This window comes from Myotis nattereri (genome assembly GCF_964212035.1).
Source record: "Myotis nattereri genome assembly, chromosome: 3".
NCBI classification, from domain to species: Eukaryota; Metazoa; Chordata; class Mammalia; order Chiroptera; family Vespertilionidae; genus Myotis; species Myotis nattereri.
Genome location: NC_138077.1, coordinates 204,626,991 through 204,650,055, shown reverse-complemented (window position 1 = coordinate 204,650,055; position 23,065 = coordinate 204,626,991). Strand labels below are relative to the sequence as shown.

General features: G+C 53.8%; 1 protein-coding gene across 1 annotated transcript in view; it reads left to right on the top strand.

Annotated features, from left to right (window-relative positions):
- Window positions 1-17,657, top strand: part of VWA5B1 (von Willebrand factor A domain containing 5B1) — a gene marked incomplete at its 5' end in the record, with an annotated part of 39,503 nt that extends 21,846 nt beyond the window's left edge. The window contains 9 exons of the mRNA XM_081086693.1: window positions 368-558; window positions 4,403-4,604; window positions 5,080-5,376; window positions 8,089-8,226; window positions 10,987-11,118; window positions 13,966-14,040; window positions 14,636-14,705; window positions 15,227-15,344; window positions 16,763-17,657. Of these exons, the coding sequence (XP_080942819.1) occupies window positions 368-558; window positions 4,403-4,604; window positions 5,080-5,376; window positions 8,089-8,226; window positions 10,987-11,118; window positions 13,966-14,040; window positions 14,636-14,705; window positions 15,227-15,344; window positions 16,763-17,248 (1,709 nt within the window). The 3' untranslated portion in view covers window positions 17,249-17,657. The remainder of the gene's footprint in view (window positions 1-367; window positions 559-4,402; window positions 4,605-5,079; window positions 5,377-8,088; window positions 8,227-10,986; window positions 11,119-13,965; window positions 14,041-14,635; window positions 14,706-15,226; window positions 15,345-16,762) is intronic.
- Between the last annotated feature and the right edge of the window lie 5,408 nt (window positions 17,658-23,065).

Here is a 23,065-nt window from a genome sequence, read left to right as displayed (position 1 = left end):
TCTGAGAGGAAGCAGAGTGACATGGGCCACAGGAGGTTCTGGGCGGCAGACACTGCCTGAGCAAAGGTGTGGAGGTGTGACACCTAGAAAATACATCCATAGTTGGTTACTCAGCTACTATTCTTGGACGCATGGAACCTTGAAAAGGGAACAGAAAGGAGAGTCGCTGGGTGATAGATTAGGGCCCGGTTAGGCCAGGCTTTGAATGCCAGGTGAGGTGAGGTGAGGCACCTAAACATACGTCAGTAGGTGAGCAGAGGAAAGATCAAGAAGTTTTCAAGCATGAAAGGGTATGCAAGCCCCTCCTTCTTTGCCCGCTGTCCTCTTCTTGCACTCTGGTGGCTCCCCTGTCACCACCCCTGTCCAGGTGTGGGCCTCTCCCAGCGACGACGGGCATATAGCACCAACCAGATCATCGACCACAAGCCCTCCCCGAGGGCCACCACGGTCAGCGACCCCACGATGGCTGCCAGGAGATACCCACTGCGGAAAGCCAAGCTTCAGGACCTCATCAACCAGCCCAGCCCAGATGCCCAGGCGAGACAGACTGATTTGCAGGTACCCGGGCAGGGCAGGGTGGAGTTGGGGGAGGCCGTGGGTAGGGGTGAGCTGTGTCTCCTGCTTCAACCGGAAGGATGGAGCCTGTCCACAACTGACTGAGAAGCGAGTCACCTCTTCCTTCATCTGCCTGACCCTCAGTGACCCCTTCCTTACAATGATACCCACTGGCCAATGACAGCACCAGTTCTCTGCACACAGCATTTCCCAGTTGTCAAGGAACCTCCCCATCTGCTCTCTCATTTGATTTTATAGCAGCCCTGGGAAAGGAGGAGGTGTGGAAATGAAGGGTAAAGGTCACACAGCTTGTCTGGAGATTAAAACCCGGGACCCACTTCCTACAAAGCTCTTGCTTCCCTCTCCATCACACACTGCACCTCCTGCAGATACCAAGGATGGTACACCACCCAGGGCAGGGGTGATCTCAGCGCTACAGCCATAGCAGGGCCAGTTGCCCCCTGTCCAGCTAGACCAGTTTCTCGGCCTCAGCACCTTGGACATGATAATTCTTTGTTGTGGGGTGATCTTGTGTAGAAATTGTAGAAATTTTACAGCATCCCTGGCCTCTATCAAATGCTCCCGGTTATTCCACCACCCCCAGTGATGACAACTAAAAATTTCTGTAGACATTGCCAAATGTCCCTGGGGGAAGGCGGCAAAATCACCAGTTTGAGGAACACTGCCCTAAACCAAATTGTTGTCAGGTATTATCGGCACGCCTTCTCCCATCTTCTCAAGAATGGGCTTGATGTAGCTTCGTCAGGGTGAGTCTGTGGTTCCACAGAAGCTGCCTTTCATTCCCCACGCCCACCCACAACCTCCATCCATCCCCGCCTCCACAGACGCATCAGCCCCCACGCTCCCCAGGGGCAGACAAACTGCCACCTCGTCCCTGAGGTCCTTCTCTGTCCTTAGCCAGGGATGCAGTTGGAAGACACTGACCTTGGAGTCAGGCAGATGCTGCTCCTCAAACATGTTCCTCAACCTCTCTGAGCCCCGATTTCTTCGCCTGTGAAATGGGGGGAATAGCTTGTGTGGGTGGTTGAGCTAACAGCCATCACAGATATGTACTGAGAGCCAACTACAAGAGGAGGACTCCTGCAGGCATCGGGTGATAAGAGATCAAGTGCCTGATGCAGTGCCTGGCACACAGTAGGTGTCCTTTAAATGCAGGTCTGGTTAGTGAGCGCTCTGAGCAGTATGGCTTCTTCTCTTCTCTCCTACTTGCTTCTGGCCATCTTTGCTCCTCTCTGCCCCATCCCCTGCTTGGCTTCTTCCCCAATCTGATTCTCCCCAACACAACATGTGCACACATGTATACATGCTGTACAGCCTCTGGCTGGGTGAAGGGCTGAACCTGAGGCTAGTCTATTGCCATGGAGACTGTAGCAGCTTGTTTCTCAATGTGGTGGTGATGGCGGGGCAAAGGTGAGAGGAATCCTAGTCTCTGATGAGGGAGGTGAGGTTAGGGACGCCCTGGGATGCAGCAGCCCCGGCTGGGTACCAGCTCCCACTGAGGCCATCCAGTCCCAGTCTTCTCCCACACCCTTGTACCATCCCAGGACCTCAGGTCCAGAGGAGATGGGAAGGAGCACCTCAGCCCCTGCCCCAAGGAGCAGGAGCCCCCATCTAATGGGGAGTACAGTCCCTTCCCAATAAATACTTGGTAGCGATGAGAAAGACCATCCAGTTAGCTGTTGGCCTAAAAGACTGAGAAACACCTTTTCTCTCTGTTACACCTAGTAAGTGCTCTTGCGCCCTGTCTCCTATCAGGCAATGCAAACGTTGCCAGAGACACAAATTCATTTTTAATTAATTTAATATTCTTTAATTACAAACATACTACATACTCAGATTGTGAAAATCACACCCTCACACAGTTCAGTTGAGTATAAAGTAAAAAGAAAAGTACCCCGACCTACTTGGTTTTGAGTGTTTCCTTCCAGAAATACTACACACACACACACACACACACACACACAACACACGTACGTGTTTTAAATAATCACATATACAAACTTCCCTCTAAATTACTTCTCTAATATCTTCTTAATTCACTTTTTTTATACAGTAAATTACTCTTTTTGGTGAATGGCTCCATGAGTTCTGACAAATGAATAGTCATGTAACCATTTCCACAATCAGAATACAGAAGAGTTGCAAATGTTTTAATGTTTTCTCTTAGACATCTTCCCAAATTAGTTTTTAAGAATCTGCCTGTTTTATTGCAGTGCTGTATGGACGTACCATAACTTACCAGTATTTGCCAATCTTAATGAAGTACATCCAGATAGTTTCCAGATATTCACAAAATCTTTTTTTAACAAACAATACTGCAACAAAGATACAGTACATGTACAAAGATATTTGCAACCTTGTGTATTTCCACAGGATTCAATTCCTAAAGGTGGAATCGCTGGGTCCAGGGAGCGTGGGCCTTGTTAATGTTGACAGCTAGCACGGGGCTGCATCGTTCTCCACAAGTACACGTCACTGCGCACTCCCACCAACAGTCCATGGGGGACCCCCGTCTCCCCATGACCACATTGCGTGTCATCAGACATTTACATATTTTCTAGTCTGGAAAATGGGAAAAATCATAATTCATTTCATTTTATTTTTTTATCCTCACCCGAGGATATATTGTTATTGATTTAAGAAAGGGAGAGAAACATCGATGTGAGAGAGAAACATTGATCCGTTACCCCCCATATGCACCCCAACTGGAGATCGAACCCATAACCTAGGTATGTGCCCTGACTGGGAAGCGAACCCTTAAATGATGCTCCAACCAATGAAGCCACCTGGCCAGGACTGTCATTCATTTTAATTTAGAGCAACACTCAAGAGCTGAGCATGTTTTCATGGGTTTACTGGATACTTTTTCTGTAAACTGGCTGTAAAGGCCCTTAATCCATTATTTCATCGAGTGTGTCTCCACCACCCCTCCTCCCCCCGACCCCCCGCAGTGATTTCTAAGAGCATTTTCTTGAAAATGTGCTTTGTCATGCATGTTGCACATATATTTCCCAGTTTACCCCTGGCCTTTTGATGTTTTCTTTTAGACAGATTAAGTCCACAAAACAGAACAGAAAGCCCAGAAATAACACCAAATGTGCATGAGAGCTTTGTCGGCATAGGGGTGGGGAACTCATAAACCCTAGAGCAGTGGGTCTCAACCTTCCTAATGCCACGACCCGTTAATACAGTTCCTCATGTTGTGGTGACCCCCAATTTCATTGTTACAAATTGAACATAATTAAAGCATAGTGATTATTGACAAAAACAATATGTAATTATATATGTGTTTTTTGATGGTCTTAGGCGACCCCTGTGAAAGGGTCGTTTGACCCCCAAAGGGGTCGCAACCCACAGGTTGAGAACCGCTGCCCTAGAGACTCCAGAAAGGAACGGTATTCAATAAAAGGTGCTAGGACTCAAAAAACCAACGAAAAGGCTGGTTCCTATTTCCTTACAAGAAAATAAATTTCATGTGAATCAAAGATTTAAGCAAACAAACAAATATCACAAAAAGTCTATAGGAATTTTTTTTTAAGTAGGAAAAACCTTTTAAGCATGACCTATGAGAAGGCCTAAGGAAGGGTTAATTTTAAACACACCCAAACGTTTTAAACTTTGTGGCAAAAATAAGTGAGTGTAGATTATCTATGGTATGTGATTTTCCATTGTCTTCGGGGTTTGGACTTCATCCATGGTTTGGGATTATTCATGTTGACATTTCTCATGGGTAGTGGAGAGTAAGTGGTTTGTCCTTGGGTGCTACAGGCGGAGCTGGGGTGGAGGGGAACGGCCCAGCCTCCTCACCTTCCTCTTGCCCTCCTAGCCCTTCCTGAACAGCGGCTGGGACCTGTGCCAGGGCCCCAAACTCCGGGGCCCAGGGGCCCGCAGGCCCTCTCTGCTGCCCCAAGGCTGCCAGCCCTTCGTGCCCTCTGACCAGGAGACCCAGGCCTGGAGCCCCATGAGGGAGCTGGATCTTGGGTACAGCCTGCAGCCTGCCTCAGACAGCCTCAGCCCTGGGGACCAGGGTAAGTGTCCTCAGGGCCCGGGGCCTGACAGGGAACAGGGAGGACTCCTTGGCTATGGCCTGACTCCAGATGACAGGCCCAGAGGACAGATGCCTGTGCCCTTTGGGGGTGGGAGGAGTCTGCTGTGGCCCCTTCTCTCCCTGAGGACCTCACCAACCCCTCTTTTCCCAATCAACCTGGCCTTTGAGAGGCCTGTCCCCTACCGCACGTCCTCCCTGCGGCACTTTCTCCCCGAGGAGTGCCCCACCCCATCCTACCGGACCCCTCAGGTCCTGGCTTCCTGGGAGGTGGGGACCAGCCCATGCCACCCCACCTGTCCTAAGAAAGGAGTTTCGAGATCCCTGGGAGTGCGGCTGGGGTGCTGTACTGTGTTTGTTTAGGGGTGTTTGTGCCCTGGGAACGGATGCTGTCCCCTGCGGGACTGGCCCTCTGTCCCCCAGTTCAGAGCACTGTCCTCTCGTCCCTCCGCCCACAGAGCCGGTCCATCAGCCCTCCTCCTTGGAGACCCAGACCTCCCCGGCCTGGGAGCCGCAGGCCAGCACCGGCAGGCCAGCCACCCCAGACCCCGTGGTGGGCAAGGCCGTGGTCAAGGGCCTGCGCGACAGCCAGCGTTTACAATGGGAGGTGAGCTTCGAGCTGGAGCCCCCGGGCCACGAGCGGAGCAGAGCGCACGACGCCGACCTTTGGAAGGAGACCTTCCACCACCTGGCGGCCCGCGCCATCATCCGCGACTTCGAGCAGCTGGCGGAGCGCGAGGACGAGATCGAGCAAGGTGAGCGCCAGGGCCTGCGCCCGCCTCCTGGCCTCCGAGCCCCGCCCCCTCCGCAAGCCCCGCCCCATGCCCCGCCCACTGGCCCCACCCCCATGCCCCGCCCACCTCCCCCGGCTACACGTGTCCCTTCTCCCCACAGACCTGCCACCGCCCAACCGCCCAGTGCTCAACTCCCCAAAGCATCGCTGCTTCCAGGTGCCTACACACACACACACACACACACACACACACACACACACACACACACGCAGCGCAAGGCTCCATCCCCTCCGGTATCTGCCCCATCCCCTTGCCTCCTCCCCCCAGCCCTGGGCTCCTCCAGCCCTCCCACCCTCACCGGTGATCTGTCCTCTCCTCCCCCTCCTCCGTGCCCTCTGCTTCTGGTCCTCCACCCCTCCTCACTTCCCAGCCTTCTCCCCACAGCGCCCTCTAAGACAGAACAGTGGGGACAGCCCTATTCCACCCACTCTGCTCCTCTGGGACCGCACCTACCTTCCCACAGACCCCACTAGACGGCGGTTCCCAACCTTTTTCTGGCCACGCCCCACCTAAGCGCCTCTAAAATCCTGATGCCCCCACCCCATGACATATGATTCTTATTATTCAAAAAGTGAACTCCTATTCGCCTGGAGGAAGCCTAAAAGGCCATTCACTTGGTCTAAACAAGCTTCCAAAGAATATGGCATCCATGAAAGAGAAAAATAAGAGAATGTGAAAGGACAGTTAAAGTACTGAGGAAGAAATCACTAAGAAATTGTTTAAAAAATAATAATATGAAGTGCTATGAAAAATAGCAAATAAAGTTTCAAAACATATAATAGAGAACTGAAATGCATAAACATGTCACAATATATACTTATATACTGTATATGAGGCCCCTAGAGCCATAAGAAATGCAAAAAATTCACTGTTAATCACTCATTCTCGAATTGCCCCCCTTACAAAACAAACTGCCCCCTGTGGGGTGTGTGCCCCACATTGGGAACCACTGCCCTAGACCTGCTCGGCCCACTCACTCACTCACTCAGCAAGGCCACTTTCTGAACGCAGATCCTCGGGGGGCCAGCCTTGGGGCTGAGACCGGGGCATCCCTGCCCTTACCAGTGCTTGACACAGCCTAGCAGGAGAGCCAGCATTAATCAAATAAGTACAGACACTCCTAACTGCCCGCATTTGCCCTAAGTGCTATTCAGAAGAAATATAGGGATACAAGAGATTGTATAACAAGGGTGGTGGGGAAGCTCATTTAGCTCAGGAATTGGGACAAACTTTTCTTTAAAAGTGAGTCCTGGGATCCTGATGGAGTCCACTTGAAGACTAGACAGATGGAGATAGAAATAGAAAATATTATATTATTTGTTATAGTGTATGCTTTATTTACATAATATGATTTATATTTTATATTATTTGTATTGTAAAGTCATCATTAGGAAAAACTTATTGCACACACACCGAAAAGACAGTTCGCAAATCAAGAGCACCCAAACCAACACATGGAATGAAGCTCAGGGGTATCCTATATAATAAAAGCCTAATATGCAAATCAACTGAGTAGCGGACCAACCTGTCGAGCAACCAGTCACTATGATGCACACTGACCACCAGGGGACAGATGCTCAATGCAGGAGCTGCCCCCAGCCCACAGGCCCCAGGCCAGCCAATGCAGGTGCCAGCGGGGGCCCCCTAATCGCCCTGCCGGTAGCTCCACAGATCGGCCCTGATCTCTGGCCAGGCCTAGGCACCCTACCTGTGCACAAATTTTGTGCACTGGGCTCTAGTATTATCATAAAGCAGCTTATAGAGTGAGGAAGCAGTGACAGTTAATTCTTCATGGTGATTGGTTATAAAGTTGGAATTTTCAGCAGTTACCTTACAGTAACCTTGGGAAATAGTTCAAGTCTCAGAGGCAGAAGCAAAAAATGTCCCCGGTCACGTTAGTCTTGCAAAATGAGCTAAATTAAACTTTGTTTGTTTAATGAAACTGGTTTTGCCTGCTCAGGGAATTTTCAAAGCTGATCTCTGTTTGGTTTTTATTTTAACATTACATAATATGTTATTTTTTCCCCACGAGCACTTCACCTTACAGTTTACAAAACGTGTCCCCTCTGCATGTCCTCGGCAACTCACACAGCCTTTTGGAGGTGGCAAGCCACAGAGACTGCTAACTTGCTGCGTGGAAAGAGCTTGGGCTTTGGGAACAGACCACCACTAAGTCCCGATCTCAATCCACGACTACCTCGCTGGGTGACCCTGTGCCTGCCGCTCTCCCTCTCTGGTTTCCAACCTTCCCTGCAGAATTGTCCAATGGGCCAGACCAGTGGCCCACACTCAGCCAGGATACTATGAAGTCCGGCAGCAAGAGTCTCATCAGGCAACTACGAACTGAAAATAGGAAATGCAGACAACACAGAGGGCTTTGGTTGTCTTTAATAACACTAGTTATTTAAGGGCAGTAACTGTCTTTTTTAGTCTTAGATGTCTTACCTCTTTTACATTAAAACATCCTTATTGTATGAAGTGATAGTGGGGGATAACAATCTTGCGGGGTCGGGGGGTTATGTTCTTAAGTGGCAAGTTGGAAACCCCTTGATTTGAAGGGCTTATTTCATCCCAAAGATGGGACCACTGGTCTAGCCTTCCTCTGGCTTCCGGAGCTCCCGTGTGGGCGAGAACGTTCTGAGTCCACAGTGACCCCAGCTTCTCCCTCCGCAGGGTCCAGCCGCCGCTACCAGGTGAACGCTGTGCATACCAGCAAGGCCTGCAACATCATCAGCAAGTACACCGCCTACGTGCCTGTGGACGTGAGCCAGAGGCTGTACCTGCCCACCGTGGTGGCCTACCCCAGCTCCGGTAAGGCACGGGGTGGCCAGGCAGCCCCCGGGGGCTGGAGGAGGTGGCTGGGACCTTAAGGGGCAGAGCTGCAGGATGGGGTACACAGAAAGGCCCAGTGGTTCTCAACCTTCTGGCCCTTTAAATACAGTTCCTCATGTTGTGACCCAACCATACAATTATTTTTGTTGCTACTTCCTAACTGTCATGTTGCTACTGTTATGAATCGTCATGTAAATATCTGATATGCAGGATGGTCTGAGGCAACCCCTGTGAAAGGGTCGTTCGACCGCCAAAGGGGTTGCGACCCACAGGTGGAGAACCGCTGGCCTAGAACCATAAAGACCCCAAAAGCAGACGGTGTAGCCACCACGAGGCACAGAAACCTGTGAAACCACGCCACTCCCTTATTCCCACCAAATAAGCATGACTTCACTGAAGTTTTCCAATGAGAGCAATGATATGTGCTCACTATAGAAAATTCCAAAATGTAGGAAGACAGAAAATAAATGAAAGTGATTAGAAGTGACAGTCATCCAGAGATGAGTACTGATTACCTCCTTGGTGGCCACCCTTCCAGACTTCTCTCTATGGATATCTCCACAGAGAAATCAAAAAACATAATTTTGCATGAATTGGATCATATCAATGTGTGCTGTTCCTTACGAAATATGGGTGGGAAGGTGAATCTCTACCATCATTTTAACAGCTGCGTTGTTTCCTGATGCGGAAAAATACTAATCGTAATAGTCAATTTGACAGGGATGGAATGGATATATGGATATGGAATGGATGGATATATGGAGATATATATATATATATATATATATATATATATATATATATATATATATATAATCATTTAGTCCTCAGAACAACTCTGCAAGGCAGATACTATTACCCCCATTTTAAAGATGGGGAAACAGAGGCAGAGGGGGTTAAGTAACTTGTCCAGGGTCACACAGCAGGAAGAGGCAGAGACAGGCTTTGAACCCCAGGGATCTGGCTCCAGAATCTCTGCTCACCCCGCTCCTCTCCAGCTGCCTCTCAAGGTTTCTCAAAACCTACTGAATCAGCCCCTCATTATTAGACCTTCAGGTTATTTCCTTTTTGACTATTATAAATGATGCTGCTAAGAACATCTTTGTGCACCTGTCTGGTTATCCGTTCAGGGTTAATGAACTCTCAGAAGTCAGATTGCATATCAAGATTGCCCGTTTAAAACTGTGCTGGATGTTACCAAACTGGCCCAGGCCCAAGAGTTATTCCGATGCCCACCCTCGCCAACACTGACTGTTGTTCATCTTTCTAAACCCTGCCAGTCTGAGAGTGAGGAAAGACTCTCTCTGGGGAATTTCTTTAGTTTTTAGTTTTTGGGTGAGATGCTGTTCACCTGTTTGGGAACTACGTGTTCTTTTCATCTCCTGAATTGCTTTTTCCCGTCCTTTGTCGTGTCTTTTTTTTTTTTTAGCAGACCTCCTGAAAGAACTGTGTTTGGAAACAGAATGTGCCTTCCCTCCTTCCTCCTGTGCCCTGCACCCTTTTGTTTAGAGTCATCACTGTTCTCAGTTCGGGCTCTGGCCAGCAGCCAGGCTGTTGCTCCACTGGCCATTGCTTATTCACTGGGCCTTGTCATCCTGAATGGCATGCTTATTCAGGATGTCCGGCCCTCCCACCCGTCTCTGACCATCCTCCTGGCCTCCGTAGCCGCAGTCTGGGAGGTATGGAGACCATCCCGCCAACCCCAAAGGTCTGCTCAGCACTTCCCAAAGTGTGATCCAGGAAACTAGAGCCCTTGTTCCCCATCCCTCAATGGCCATTCAGCACAAAAATAGGAAATCCCAGCCCTGGTCAGTGTGGCTCCGTTGGTTGGACATTATCCCATGCACCGAAAGGTTGCCAGTTTGAGTCCCAGTCCAGGCACGTGCCCAGGTTGTGGGCTCCATCCCCAGTAGGGTTTTGTTCTCACGTTGATGTTTTACCCTCTTTCTCCCTCGGCCTTCCTCTCTTTCTCTATAAATCAATTTTTTAAGAAAAATTTTGAACAGGAAATATCAGCTCAGGAAGAAACTGAACTAAATACCAGTTCAGGAAACACTGAACTAAATAAAGCGCAAAGGCTTTCTTCACAGCAGAGCCTTTGGAACCTCTGGGATGTTAATATACATCAGGAGGCTCAGAGAATGGACCATAGTATGCAGCTTCTTCAAAATTTATTGCCCAATAGAACTCTTCTTTTTTTTTTTTAAAGAATAACTTACAGACTAGTGTTCTCATAGAGTGGGTTCCCCAAAACACACTTGGGTGCTGTAGCTTCATCTCGCTTCCATCCATCCCCCATTGGTGATGCCCTGAGACTGCAGGGACCTGCCTGTGGCAGGGGGCATGGGACCTGGGTCTCAGAGACAGCCAACGGGGAATGAGAGGAAATGGGGTGTTCTTGAGAAAACCAGCCTTTAGACTAACTAGAAAACACTGCTGCTTTCTGAACATTCTCTCTCGGCAGCAGTATGTACCTAGCAAAGTTGGTATTATCCCCATTTTCCAGATCTGGACATTGAGGTTGAGCATGGTTAGCACCCCATCCAGCTACTAAAAGATGGGCTGGGGTTCAAACCCAGGTCATTCTGGCTCCAAAGCTCATGGTCTCGCCTTGTACAAAGCCTCCCTGTCTTTGGATAATTGACAGGCTGAAGCCAGAATCCTTCCTGCCATCTTGGGAAGGGGGCAAAGGACTGGCACAATTGCACCCACCTGACCCCTTCTCCTGTCCTCACGCAGGTGCTGCGCTGCGGATGGCCAGCTCTCGGGCCCTGAACCAACAGTGGAGGGGCAGCTCTGCTGGCTTCAGTCGGTCCCAGTCCGTGTTCACGGAAGACTCGGCAGCAGGACCTGGCAGATTCCAGAACCTAAGTAAGAACCACCTGGGGCGGGTTCTGGATCCTGAGCTCCTGAGTCATGGCATCCTCGTGCCCAAGACCCTGGAGGCCTCACTCTGAGTCTGCACTTTGGGCCCTTGCAGGACCAGGGTGAGGCCAGGTCTCCCGGGCCCTCTGGGGCCTGAGATGGGCAGCGGGGTGCAGCATTTCCCAAGCATGCTGCCTTAACACAGCGTTGCTGGGAGAGCCTCTTGGAGCCAGGAGCAGACTGCCCCCCCTGCCCGCGTGCCCACACCTTCCCTTCACCTCTCCCCTCTGAAGGTCCGCCAACCCCGGTGGCTATTCCCTGCCTCCAACCTCTGAGTCCTGCCAGGCATCCAATGCCAGAAAACCTGATAAATAGGGGAAAGTGGAGAGCAACGAGGCAGGTCCACCGTTTGGGTCCTACCATCTGCCTCGCTCCTTCCCGCCTTCACCTGATTGCGTTGTGCCTGCAGCTTGGTCCTTGAAGATCCGTGGTTGGCCTTTTTGTGACTTTACACTATTCGCAGGAGGCTCCAACTCTCTGTGTCCTGAATGTCTGCATGTCTTTCTGTCCCTCTAAAGCAGTGGTTCTCAATCTTCTGGCCCTTGAAATACAGTTCCTCATGTGGTGACCCAACCATAAAATTATTTTCGTTGCTACTTCATAACGGTAATGTTGCCCCTGTTATGAATCATAATGTCAATATCTGATATGCAGGATGGTCTTAGGCGACCCCTGAGAAAGGGTCGTTCGACCGCCAAAGGGATCGCGACCCACAGTTTGAGAACGGCTGCTCTAAAGACATCCTAACAGCTGCACCAGTCCTAACCCCTTTTTTCACGCCCCCGGGTGTGCAGTGAAGATCTGCTCTGTGCACAGGGAGGACATTGGAGGACCCACCTGGCCGCAAGCCAGGATGCCCAGATCATAATTCAATTTTAACCTGAGGGTTAGAAAGTTCTCACGGACATTGATGGGTTAAAAAGGGAACAGTGGGTAAGCGGGTGGAGGAGCTCTTTAGAATTAAAGAGTTCTGCCAACTCTTTGGTTCCATCAGAGCCTCCAAAATTGGGAACCTGCTCTTCCCCTGAGCCATGCTGAGCCTCCAGTCTAGAGGAAATGTCTTCCTTTCTCCATAGCGGTGGCCCATGACTTCCATCAAAATCACAAATCCTTTCTGTTTCTTTTTTTTTAACATTTTTTTATTGATTTCAGAGAGGAAGGGAGAGGCAGAGAGAGATAGAAACATCAATGATGACTTGAGAGAATCATCAATCGGCTGCCTCCTGCACGCCCCACACTGGGGATCGAGCCCACAACCCAGGCATGTGCCCTGACCTGGAATCAAAGTGTGACCTCCTGGTTCATAGGTCAATGTTCAACCACTGGCCACGCCGGCTGGGCGAAAATCCCTTCTTTTCAATTGTCCTCTGATTCAGACCCAAGTGTCTATTATATCTAGGCTGTTCTCTATCCCAAGCACTTGCCCTCCCCAAGGGTGATAATCGCTAACACGTACTGAGAGTTTCCTGTGTGCTGGGCACTGTCCCAATTATCCATGGCTCATCATAATCATCTGAGTTGGTTTATTTTATTGTCCCCATTAAGAGATGAGAAAACTGAGTCTCAGAGAGGTTAAGTGACTTACTCAAGATCACACAGCTGATATAAGGTAGAGCCAAGACTTAAACTCAGGCATTGTCTGGCCCCAGAACCCAGGAGTTTAACCACCAGGTTAATTTGCCTCCTGATTGCCTCAGTCACTAGTTCACTCCCATGCTGCCCCACTCCACCCGAGCACCTAGTGATAACCAGAGCTCCTTGGCCCTCATGGAGCTCCTGACAATCTCATAGGGGACCAGAGGCTCTGATGAACATATTTGTGCATGAAGCTTTTCCCATAATTTGGTTTATTCTTTTATAGTATACTGGAGTCCTGGTGCACGAAAATTCGTGCACTGGGGTCGGGGGTAGGGTCCCTCAGCCCGGCCTGCCCCCTCTCACAGTCCGGGAGCCCTCAGGGGATGTCCTACCTCTGCAGGAAGCAACCGGGTCGATCAGGGGAAGGCGCTGCCCCCACCACCCCGCTGCTGCTGCCTCTGCCAGTCGCCGCAGCCGCCTGCTCTCGGCCCTCGCAGCCGCCGCAGCTTTGTCCGGAAGGACATCCAGAAGACGTCCGGTCTATCCGGTCTAATTAGTATATTACCCTCTTATTAGTATAGATTGCCCATCACTCTCCATCTCTTGAAATAATGATCCTAAGAATAACTACCCTGATTACACATTTTGAACAAACCCTGTATAATTATCACCCCCATTTTACAGATGAGGAAACTGAGGCTCAGAGCCATGTTCTGGTGCCTCCTAGAGTGCTGGCATGAAACCCTCCTCAATGAGACATAGACCTGGTGCTTCATGCCCACTTCCCCCCCCCCAACCCCCAACTTCCACCCTCAGCCCCTGACCTACTCCTGCTTCCCTGATGGGTCTGTAGCTCAGAATTTCATTGAGCACTTACTATGAGCCAAGTATCTCACTGAATCCTTATAATACTGTGGGACCGACACTGTTATCCCTAATTTGCAATTGAAACTTATGAAGGCAGTCCCTTTGCCAGGGTCACACAGTTAGTCAATGGGGGAGTTGGGATTGGAACCCAGGCATCCTGACTCTTATGGCAGAGCAATGGTGGTACCTTAAAGACAAAGGCCCATCCAACTAGGGATGGAACACTTACCTTGTTCTCCAGCCCAGCCCCAGGTTCTGTGAATTCAGCGATCACTCTCCTGGCAGGGGTGGGAGAGGAGAAAGGGAGAGCCAGGGGGCTCAGGCCTCACTGGCTTCCTTCTGTTGCAGATGTGGAGGAAAACCCCGCTGTGCCCTCCAGCAATGCCACATCCCCGGGCGGGGAGAAGTACGCTGCTTCTGAGGGTATGTGGACCATCACCCGGCTCTCCCCTTAATGAAGATAGTGATCGTGGTTGATCCTCGGGCCAAGAGAGTGTCTTAGCCCAACACAGTCCTCAGTGGCTCATTTATTCCTCAAAGCAACCCTGTGCGAGATAAATAGGAATATCCCCAACTTAAAGGCTAGGAAAGTGAGACTCCGGGAAGTAAAATGTCTTGCCCAAGGTCACACAGCAAGTCCGTGATGAAGCCAGGCCTGGAATCCGGCCTTCCAGTTTCTAGCTGACCATTCCACCACCACACTCTGCCTCGATTCCTCCAGCAATGTGCCAGGGAAGGAAAATCAATGTCCCCATCCGGGGACAAGAGCGTTTAATATGAGGCTGTCACTGCCCCAACAGGGAACCTTCCAGAAGATGCCAAGGGGCACCAGCTTGGAGGCCTGTTTCTTACACATGGGCTGATATATTTCACTCCTCCCCATACCAACTGGGTCATAAACAGAAAGCAGCCTAACGTTCCCCTAGCTCCCCTCTGGGCCTCCGGTTCCCCGGCTGGGCAGTGAGCGGTTGGGCAGGGTCCTCTGTCAGGCAACAACTGTCACTGTGTGGCCCTCCAGGTCCCCAGCACAGCCTGGCCACCAACACCCCTTCTTCCTTGAAGACCTCTGAGACCTTGTTTGGAACCAGGTACGTGGGCTTTCCCTTGGGGGACACTCTACCACCACTGTCTCCCAGGGGCTGTCCCTGGCTTGGAAGGCCAAAGGCAGGCCCAGCCTGACATTCAGACAAAAATGAACAATCCAAACGGTGCCAAGAAGGCCCCATCCAGAGACATCACTGTCCTCCAGGCATCCCACTGCAGAAATCCCACCTTTGTGGTTCGTCTCCCACAGGGTGGTCTCTCTGCAAACGCGACCCCCTGGGAGGGCCAGCCTGAGACACGCTGACCGCTGGGCTAAAGACCGTCCTAAAAAAGAATAGCCTGGCCCCCGTCCAGGTTGCTACTCACTCACTGAGGGCCTCAGGGAAAATGCACACACACCCCCAGCCTCAGTTTCCCAGCTGTCAAATGAGGAGATTGGAGGAAGCCACCTATCCGATCCCTTCTGGCCTGACTTTCAGAGGCTGCTGAGTGAGCACCGGGGGGTGGGCTGACCAGGGACACCACCGGGTGGCTGTGGCCGCTCTTCCCTGCTCCACCCACACAGGCTGACTCTCAAAAAGTCCAGGCTGCTGACGCAAGCAGCCAGGGGCTTCCTGGGCAAGCCGCTGACCAAGACTCCAGAGTCAACGCCGGGGAGCCAGAGCTTCGACTACGTCCCACTGGTGAGTGCCCCAGACGCCGGCTGCTCCACAGAGGGGCCTTCCCGGGAGCCCCCTTCCCGCCCCACCCCCATCACAAGGGAAGAAAACCTAGGCCTCGCACCCACGTAGTCAGCAGGGCAGAGGGGTCTAGGAATGTTGCTAAAAGCTAGCAGCAGCAGCATCTTGGCAACGGCTGCCTTTTTAAAAATTCATGGGAGTTTCACATTCTACCCCACCATCTACATGTGTCTGATTTCCATTGCATACAATAAGCCTTGAAATGATGCTCAGGTGAGTAAAATTCACACCCCACGAGCATGCACTGTGTTTGGGAAGCGGCTCTGCAGACGCCCCAGCACGCTGTGGCAGGGTGGGAAGCCAGGTGTGGCGTGGACATCTCTGAACTGAGGAGCCAGGGGGCATGGGGAGCAGAGGTGCCGGCAGGAGGGACATGGTTGGAGTTTCACTGTGCAGCTCCGGTCCCTGCACACCGAGCGCACGGAGCCTTTCCAGCCATCCGGGGCAGCAGAGCGCTGTGCGGGGGTTCACTCAACCAGGACCCGTTGAGCCAGGCCCAGTGCTAGGCCCTGGGAGACAACCTTGAACCAGATGAGCAGGGTCCCTGAGCTCATGGCGCTGTGGTGGGGACACAGACAAGGAGCCAGGAAATTCTGCCCCTTGGGCGCTGTGATAGGAGAGCTCGGGTTGGTGGGGCAAAGCTAGGCGGGTGGGGCACCTTCTCCAGGCTGTCGGTTGGTCGGGAAGGAATGACGCGTGGCTTACTGAGGACCATAAAGGTCAAGCTGAGACCTGAAGGCCGAGGAGTGATAGCTGGCAGCCTAGAGAGGAGAGAGAGAGAGCGGCGGCTGGAGAATGGGGCTTGAGGAGGAAAAGTTGAGGACGAACCAGCGATGTGGAAATCATGGTTGGGACTTATTCTAAGAGAAAACTGATGCCACTGAACTGACGTCAGAGAGTGACATGATCTGTGCCTTACAGACCCCTTGGGGTGCTGGGAAGATGAGGGGGTGGGGGCGAAGGAAGGAAGTAGAGGCAGGGACAATGCTGGGAGGCGGATGGTGGACTCCAGAGATGCTTAGAAAGCAGACCTGTTGGCCTTTGGAAACTGATTGGCTCGGAGGGTGGGAGAGGGAGGTGAGCTGCCCAGAGCCGGCTTGACGGCCCAGTCTCCGTGGGGGGATGGGCCCACCCGCCCAGAACAAGAGGCAGGTTAGGAGTGATGGCGTTGCGTTGGGCTTGGAGAGTGATCAGTTTGGAGTGCCTGTGGGATAAAGGAGGGAGCTGCTCAGTGGGCCTGGGTGCCCCGCAGATCCCTCAGGAAGATGAATGGTGGGCTGTGTGGACCCAGACTCTTGCATGGCCTGGGGCTCCACCGCCTAAGAAGTTGGAGGCCCACTGAGGGGCTCCCGCGCCCACAGGTGTCTCTGCAGCTGGCCTCCGGAGCCTTCCTGATGAACCAGGCCTTCTGCGAGGCCATCCACATCCCTATGGACAAGCTCAAGTGGACCTCGCCCTTCACCTGCCACCGAGTGTCCCTCACAGCCCGCCAGCCCGCGTCCAAGACCAGCCCCTCATCCCGGCACCCCTCTTGTGACACCTTCTCCGAGGAGCCTCTGGCAGGGAACAAGGCGAGCTGGGAGCTCAGTGCGGTGACAGAACATACAGGGAAGCTGTGGGCCACGGTGGTGGCCCTGGCGTGGCTGGAGCACAGCTCGGCGTCTTACTTTGTTGAGTGGGAGCTGGTGGCCGCCAAGGCCAGTGCGTGGCTGGAGCAGCAGGAGGTGCCGGAGGGCCGCACGCGGGGCACGCTCAAGGCCGCCGCCCTGCAGCTGTTCGTGCTCCTGCGGCACTGGGACGAGAGCCTGGAGTTCAATATGCTCTGCTATAACCCGAATTATGTGTAGGGGGGTGGGGCAGGGGAGGCGGGCGGGGACCTGGGGGTTTTGGGGGGGGAGCTTTGGAAGCTGTAATATATTGGTTGCTAGAAAGAGCCCTGGACTAGCGGTCAGGAGGCCTGAATTCCATCCCAACTTAGCTACCACCTAGCTGTGCAACGGAAGGGCAGACCATGCCCCCTGTCTGGGCCTCAGTTCCCCCCCTCCCCCCGCCCCGCCCCGCCCCCCGTAAGATCAGTGGGTGAGGTGAGGCTGGACTAGAGATCTAGAAGGGCCAAAGGTTCCTTTCTGCCTGGACTGTGGGCTGCTGTGGGGGTGACAGCCCCTGGGGGCGGAAAGGGAGCACAACTTAAACCTGGGATCCCCCAAGAGGAGGAGCACGTGGCCAGTGTCCCCTCAAATAAAAGGGTGAAAGAGCAAACCCCAAAACTGCAAGTCACCAGATTTACAAGCTTGTAGCCAGGCCGGAGAGACCACCTCGGCCTGCTGCTTGGTGGGCTAGGCACTCATCTCCATGGTGACAGCCCAGGACCCCTAAGTCACGCTTACAAACCCACGGACACCATCCTCCCCAACACTGGGTAGAAGGGTCACCGCGGCCTTTTCCTCCGGCCTGGAAGCCCTTCGTGTATTTAGAGTGGATGTGTGAGTTCCTGGCTAAGAAGAGCAGGTGAGCAGGACAGGGGAGACACCCTGCAAGCGGGGTGTTAGAATTGAGCGGCTGTCCGTGCAAACACCGTCCCAAAAGAATAGATGGAGTCACAGAAGTCAGTGGAGAGACCAGACAGCAGCTTAAGTAATTTACACACTTTCGGGAAGGACTTAATGCAAACTCTACCCACTCGGGCTGAGGGGCAGAGAGGCACCTTGTGTCAGCTGCATTCTGGGACGGTGGGGGGGGGGGGGAGGGGCGCCGTCCAGCGTGTCACACTGTGGGGGATGGGGCCTTCTTTGCAACAGGGAACCGTGCTTGGCTGCAGTGCATTTGGGGCAGCAGCTCCAGCCAGGAGACGTGATCTATTCAATGACATGGAAGACTCTTGAGGCTTCAAGGCAGAGAGGCCCTGGGGACTTGCTCTCAGGCCCACCTGGTGGTGCCATGTGTGACGTCCGCGTGGCAGCCTCCGATTCCCACCTGGCTGCTGCCCAGCGATCTCTGCCCCACAGACCCCCCTGGAGGCAGGTCTGGACCTCACCAAGGAAGCCCACCAGCTTGGGGCCCAGGGCTAAATCCGCACACCCTGCGTGCACACCCCTCTCCAAGGCCTTAATCTCGCCTCATCGAATGGCCCGGGCAGGCCCCACGGCCCTGGCACAAGCTTCCTGCTTCCGGAGATCCGGAGGGCCCCAGGCGGACCTGTGTAGCACGCGGACTCTGGCGCAGTCTCAGCCTCGGGAAGACTCAGAAATGCCCCGTCTTCAGCCGGAGCTGAGGGAGCCGAGGGGTCCAGCCCAACACCCACCAGGCTGGAGGAAAGGCAGCCCCAACAGGAAGTGGTGCCACGCACAGCCCCCCCCACCCCCCACCCCCCGCCCTCGGGGAAGAGCCCTCCCTGACCACCTGCTGAGCTGCAAACTCTTCCAGGCGCCTCTCTGCACCAGCCCCTCGAGGCCCTCACATAAAGCTGGGATCCATCCCCAAGGGAGGGGATGGGGCTGGAGACTTCCTTCATATAAATCCCGCCAGCTGCTTGGCTCATTGCTCTGTTCTCACCCTCTGGGCAGTCACTAACCCAGTGGCTCCCACCACCCCAGGCAGGACACGAGGCCAGAAGGGGATGTTGGCTCAATGTCAGCACCCCCCAGAGGGATAAGGGCTGTAGGCTGTCTTGCTCAAGGCCTTGAGCAGGTGTGAGGACAGCATTGTCATCTCCCTCCCCACCTTCTCCACCCCCCCACTCCCCACCCCCACCCCACTCCCACCACCACCCAAATAACACTCTGCAGCTGTGCAGCAGCAGCCCCAGCCCCAGAGTAAGGAGGGAGGGGCGTGGCGGTGGTTAATGGGAAGATTGTCAGGCGAATGGTTCACACACCTGGCACTAGTTCGGGCAGTGGCACCTCCTGTCTGGGTGTCCTGGAGCTGGGGCTTCCCCCTACTCTGACTTTCCCTGATTCCCAGCCTGAGTTCTTTTCCTCTTCGTGACCATGGACTTGCTCTAATGGCCTGGGTGACCTTGAACAAGTCACATCTTTCTGGGCCTCTCTCCTCCTCTAACACGACCAGGTTGGGCCGGGCTGTCCAGCCTCCCAGTGAACCTGATCCTGGTGTCCCGGCTCAGTGTGGACAATGACTGGGGGCTCGGGATGGCCCGGCACCTGCCCAGAGTGGAATGAGACACCTGGAAGGGGTAACCGAGAAACCCCGCAAGGCTGAGGGCACACCACCCCCTTCACAGGGAGCATCCTCAGACCCTGCCCCGGCAGCAGTGGCTGGAGGGCTGGACAACTCTGATGCACAAGCAAGCCGCTGACCACCGCACTCCCTGGCTCTCCCGCCCAGCACCCAAAGGTGCAGAGGAACACCCCTGGCGACGGGCCGCCCTGTGCCCCTGCCTGGAACCTGTGGGACACTCCAGCACCCGCCATTGCCGAGCCCAAATGCCGCCTCTCACTACAGCATATTGGACCGTCTCCGAGTGGCCCCCAGACCCAAATGCATCCCACAACCTGAGCGCGCTAGGAAGGGAAGAGAAGGGCAGTGCTACCCGGGGAATGGCTGTGTGTTCATTGCCATGGCATCTGGGAGATCTTGTTCCCCACTTCTCTAGCAGGGCCTAGAGAAATCAACAAAAAATGAATGGGCGCATTCAGGGCTGTCGCACGCTCCGCAGCGCCCATGTCAAAACCAGAGGGGCAGGGGCGTGGGTTTGCAGCGGGGGTATCTGCTCGGCAGAGGTCTCCCCTGAGGTCAGGAGCTCAGCAGCGTCTCCTGGCCAGGCCTCGGCCCCTACTATGGGGCTCCCTGAACCCCGCACTCGGCCGGCCCCAGCCTGGTGACCTGAGCCTCGGAGCAGCGCCATCTCGCGGGTCACCTGACGAAGCCGGCTTTCCCCTGTTCATGCTGCAAACCTCCTCAGCTGGAACCGGCCGTCGTGAGCTTCTCGCCGCTTCCCAAGGCAAAGCGCCTCGTCTCCATGTGGTCGCCTGTGGTGACACACGCAGTGCCCAGGTGGCTTTGGCTCAAGTGGCATGGCCGGTGCTTGTCCCCCTCGGAGCCTCAAGTGCCTACACTGTGCTGCCCCGCCCCCTTGCCTGCTCCCCCGTAATGTCCCCCTGGAGCCTGTGACACTTGGTCTTGGAATACACCTCGCCTTTCTGCCCGGTGGCCAGTTAGGTGGGCATCGTGGAAGGCCTGGACATCAGCCAGCTCACGTCCACCGAAAGCTGGCAAATCCCATCCTGGGCCGCGTGAGTGTGTGTGTTCTCAGAGGAATGGCTTACTTGTAAGTGGTGGCTACTGTTCTCATATAGGCTTTTAGCTCATAAAAACCGTTGAACGTGATGATGTGACAAAATTACACGTGTCTGCTCTTCTGTTCTCGGAGCTCAGACTTGACGTTAGATGAGGGGTCCAGCCATCTGCTCGCCCATGGGTTTGCTCACCTGATTTGGTTTGGATTTCCCCAGGGACTGAGGTAGGGAGGTCCCAGGATGTGGGACTTTCCAGTTCTAAAACTGGGGCGATCCAGGGGAAATCAGGACAAGCTGGTCACAGTGGTTCCCCCAGAAGCAGAGCCTGCGATAAGGATTCGGTGCAGATGGTGTGTTGTGTGACCCCAGGTAACACTCCAAGGCAAGTGAGGCCGTGGAACAGCGACAGGAGCCACACCGATAAAGGGCGTGTCACGAGCAGGTCACTCCCATGGGTGTGCACCTCCATCCCTGGGGAACTCCCTGGGAAGGAATGGGGGTGGGGACTACCCATTCCACTCAGTCACTGGGTGAGGGTCACCCAGGCCCTTCATTCCAGGGTGCGCTGGCTGCCACCGGCGGCGCAGCAGCCGAGCTGGCCCCTGCAGTCAGAGGAAAGCCCCGGGCAGAGATGCACAGGTCCTGGCCGGTGGACAGCCCACGCACAGAGGGGAAATAAGCCGAGGGGGCTGGCAGCACGTGCTCCCGTGTCTTGGCGGAGCTGCTTCCCACAGTTGGGATGTTTCTCAGAAGCAATTAGTGATCACAAAGTACGCTTATGTGCAAATCATCCCCCGTCACCAGTTTGCCTCCCACACACGCTGATCTCAAAATCAAACACAAGGCTCACCTGGAAAGCCTTCGGCAGCTCACCTTGTTTCCTCAAAATCAGTCCTCACTTTGCAGCCTTCAGGGAGGACAATTGAGGGAGATAGGAATTCCCCACGGGCCCAAAACATCGCCTCGATGTGCTACCAGCCCCAAGAAGAATCATTCGGGGGGCCAGGAGGCTGAGACTAAAAGGTCCCAGTGAGATACTGTGCGCAGGCCTGGCCCTCATGGGTGATCTTCGCTGCGCGATGGCTTTCACTGAGATGGGCAAGTCCTTTCTCTGCCCCCCGCCCCGCCCCCCAGCTCTGTGCTGCTGGAGGACCTGAAGTCCTTTCGACACCTCACTGGCGTACAGGAGCTGGTACGACCTCCACTTTTGTAAGAAACTCGCTTCTTTGTTCTCTTCTCCCATTGTGCATCCTGTATAAGCCGTGTGTGTGTGTGTGTGTGTGTGTGTGTGTGTGTGTCCTGCTGGGATGGCAATAAGGGTCTCCTAGACCTTCACACCATGCAAAACATGCTCAGAAAAGCAGGGACTCCGCACTGGAAACTCTCTAGGAGGAGCGAGTGAAGTGATCCCGGTGGTTCGGGTCTCTGGGTCTCCTGCACTTCTGTCCTATGGTGGTCAGTCCGCTCCAGTCACGGCTGGCCCCCTGGGAAGCCTGGGCTCCCTTGGCTCAAGTAATCTTTACCCTGGTCTGAAATGGGGGCTGAGTCCAGCCTCGTGCTGCGGCTCTCTGGGTCTGCCATCCAGCAGCAGTCGTCCCCGTCCCCACCTGAGCATCACCTAGAATCTGCTAACCATGAATCCGTCCTTCCTGGAAGCATCCACACCACCCACCCAAAGTCCAGCCACCCCAGGTCCAGGGGTGGAGGAAGAAAGGGAAATGTCTTCCATGATATAATGAGACACAGGTTCTCTGCTGGGAGGCACCCTCTCCTAGCCTGGGGGTGGGGGCCTGGGGATTCAGGATGTTGTTACCCCAGCTCCTAAGGCCCCGATCATATCTGGGGGGAGGGACGTTGTCTATGATGGATGGCTCCCTCAGCTCCCCCAAGCAGAGCTCACTATCCCCTACACTACCCCTAAGCTCCAAGATCCTCCAGGCTGCAGATATGGACCCTGCAGGCACTGACCGGGTTCCTGTCTGGCTGCAGCATCGGGGGCTTCCCCAGAGCAGGAAACCAGGGGCTGTTTGCACAAATGCCCTGACACTCAGACCCTCCAGTGCTGTTCTGATATCGCCCAGCAGAGAGCGCTGTGGGCATGCATTGCCTTCCAGGCCCAGGGCGGGCTGAGATATTTGGGGAAAGAGGGGCAGCAGGAATGAAGGCAGGCTTTAGAAGCTATTCCTGTTCCCTGGCAACAGTCTTTTTTCTCGGCTAAAAGTGGGTGATTCGTGATGGCTAGTTAGCCCACTGAAAGGCTGTGCTGGTCACATATTCACCTGTGTGTCTGGACACTGAGCTAGCTCACCTGGGACTGGAAAGGAGAGCGTGACTACTTAGTCCTTTTCCTGCTCTGCCCACCCCTCCTCCCCTCCACCATATTAGTTCCCCCTCCTTTCTCCAAACTTCCCG